Source organism: Hyaena hyaena, unplaced genomic scaffold (genome assembly GCF_003009895.1).
Source record: "Hyaena hyaena isolate Hyena2069 unplaced genomic scaffold, ASM300989v1 scaffold_364, whole genome shotgun sequence".
Classification (NCBI taxonomy): domain Eukaryota; kingdom Metazoa; phylum Chordata; class Mammalia; order Carnivora; family Hyaenidae; genus Hyaena; species Hyaena hyaena.
The window spans coordinates 1,418,071-1,420,852 of NW_024080996.1; the positions used below are offsets into that span (position 1 = coordinate 1,418,071).

General features: G+C 39.4%; 1 protein-coding gene across 1 annotated transcript; it reads right to left on the reverse strand.

The window, feature by feature from the left end:
- Window positions 1-1,615: 1,615 nt before the first annotated feature.
- On the reverse strand, window positions 1,616-2,569 carry LOC120243970 (olfactory receptor 8D1-like). Its single transcript, XM_039250230.1, has one exon. The coding sequence runs from the start codon at window positions 2,555-2,557 to the stop codon at window positions 1,616-1,618; it is 942 nt and encodes a 313-aa protein (XP_039106161.1). The 5' UTR covers window positions 2,558-2,569.
- Window positions 2,570-2,782: the final 213 nt, after the last annotated feature.

Sequence of the window (2,782 nt, forward strand, 5' to 3'; positions counted from 1 at the left end):
CTCCTTCCAGTGCCCATCCCCCTTCTCTGCTTTAGTTTATCCCATAGCATTGATCATCACTGGATAGTACATGTTTTCTTGTTCATGGGTTCATTATTTGCTTCCAACAAGGATAGAAATTTTTGTTTGTCTGACACATAGTTGCACAGAAAATACTATTGATTGACTAAATGAATGAATTTTAAGGCTGTATTGAGGGTCAGGGATTATTCTTAATAGTGGGAGAATAAATAGTGAATAATTAAGAGAATCATCCAAAGGGAAGTCATCTTGAGATCTAACAGAAAAGAGCCAAAGTATGCAATAATTTGGAAATAAAATATGTAAATTAAAATTATAGTGAAAATTAGGGCACCTGAGCAGCTTAGTTGGTTAAATATCCCGAATTCAGCTCAGGTCAAGATCTCGTGGTTTACGGGTTAAGCCCCACGTCAGGCTTTGTGCTGACAACTCAGAGACTGGAGCCTGCTTTGAATTCTGTGTATCCTTCTCTCTCTCTCTACCCTTCCCCTGTTCATGTTCTGTCTCTCAAAAATAAATGATAAAAGTGAATTAATTAAAATAAAATTTTAGTGAAAGTTAAGGGTGCCTGGGTCGCTGAGTCAAAGTGACCGACTCTTGATTTTGTCTCAGGACATGATCTTACCATTCGGATAATCTCACAGTTCATGTCGGTCGTGGTGCTGACAGTGGAGAGCCTTCTTTGGATTCTCTCTCTACCTTTCTCTCTTCCCCTCCCTCTCTCTCTCTCTCATTTTCTCTCTCAAAATAAATAAACAAAAATTAAAGTTATAGTGAAAATTCTAAAATAACATATAATTTTGTCCTTTCTGCCACTCCCTTCCCCAACCTTCACCTTGTTTGACCTCTCCACAAGACAGATCTTATTTTCAGTGGTTATAACAACAGATAGAAGTCTTATGAACATCCTGTTTCTTCTTGTTTGCTAGCAACTAGATTCCCTTAAAATTCTACTAACAAATGTCCATTGCTTTTGTAGCCCTCTTGTGTATTAAAATGCCAGTTACTGAGGGGATTTACACATTCAGCCATCATTAGACATTACAACGCTAGAATAGGTTTGATTAGGAGTTTTCAGTTTAGCAAGAACGATTACAGAAAAGAAGGTTTCTGATGTATATATATATTTAGAGTGGGTAAGGGTATAGGCTAGGAAGTCTGTTTCTTGAATGGCTAGACTAGAGGGAGAAAAGGGTCATTGGGTGTTGGGAGTAGGGGCATCTAAAGAGAAAGTGAGTATCACGAAACAGGCAAAAGAGAGGGAGCTGAAGTCCTGGCTGATCTGTTAACTCCTCAAGGATAAACTCGGTTACTAAAGAACGGTTTCCTGTATCCATTCTTCTACCAGTTGTGATAGGCTGAGTGGTTCTGGGAAGAGGTTCTTAGACAAACACTCTCATCTGACAGAATTTAGCGATCCAAGATCTGGGGAATTACATAATTTCTAAATGATGCAGAATTTCTGAAAACCAAGGACATTTTAGTTTAAGACAGCCCTTGATTTGCAACTAAGTTACTCTTAAAAACAAGAAGAAACAGAAATAAGGTAAGATCTGTGTTCAAAGGTGCTATTTCTTTTAACAAATGCTCTTTTCTACACAGACCCAGAAAGTGATCCACCACTGAGAACTCTTTTAAGGGATTCTTTGACATCCTTGTTCCTGAGGCTGTAGATAAGGGGATTAAGCATGGGAATCACTGTGGTATAAAACACAGAGGCCACCTTCTCCTGTATTATGTCACTGGTAGATGGTTTAAAATACATGAAAATGATGGAGCCATAGAAGACCCCAACAGCAGCAAGGTGTGAGCTGCAGGTACTGAAAGCTTTGGACCTGCCTTCAGCTGAGCGGATGCGTAAGATGCTGGAAAGAATGAAGGCATAAGAGATGAATATGGCTAAAGCACACGCAAATACATTGAATCCAACCAAAATCATCACCAAAAGTTCCTTGGTGTAGTCTCTTGAGCAAGATATATTCAGAAGAGGGAGGATGTCACAGAAGTAATGGTGGATGACATTAGTTCCACAGAAGGATCGACTAGATATGTAGCTGGTGTGGACCAAGGCTCCAATGATCCCCACTGTATATACACTGGTGACCAGTAGAAAACAGATTCTTGGGGACATTGTGACATTGTAGAGCAAGGGGTTACAGATGGCAACATAACGATCATATGCCATTGCTGTCAGCATGTAGGAGTCATCAATACCAAAGAAGCAGAAGCAAAAGAGCTGGGCCATACACTCAGGAAAGGAGGTGAAGTTTTTCTCTGACACAAAGTTCACCAACATCTTGGGAATTATGACAGTGGAGTAGCAGAGATCTATGAAGGACAAATTACTGAGAAAATAATACATGGGCATGTGAAGCTGAGAACTGACCCTGATTAAAAAGATCAAACCCAAATTTCCCACCATGCAGACCATATAGATCAATAGAAATAGGAAAAAGAGAGGGAGCTGGAGTCCTGGCTGGTCTGTTAATCCCTCAAGGATGAACTCAGTTACAGAAGAATGGTTTCTTGTATCCATTCTTCTCCCAGTTGTGATAGGCTGAGTGGTTCAGGGAAGAGGTTCTTATTAGACAAATACTGTCATCTGACAGAATTTAGTGATCCAAGATCTGATGAATTACATAATTTCTTTTTTTTTTTTTTGAATTACATAATTTCTAACTGACACAGAATTTCTGAGAACCAAGAGACTAAAATCTTAGTTGAAGCCCTTATCAAGATGTTGGCGGTTCATTTGGCTTCA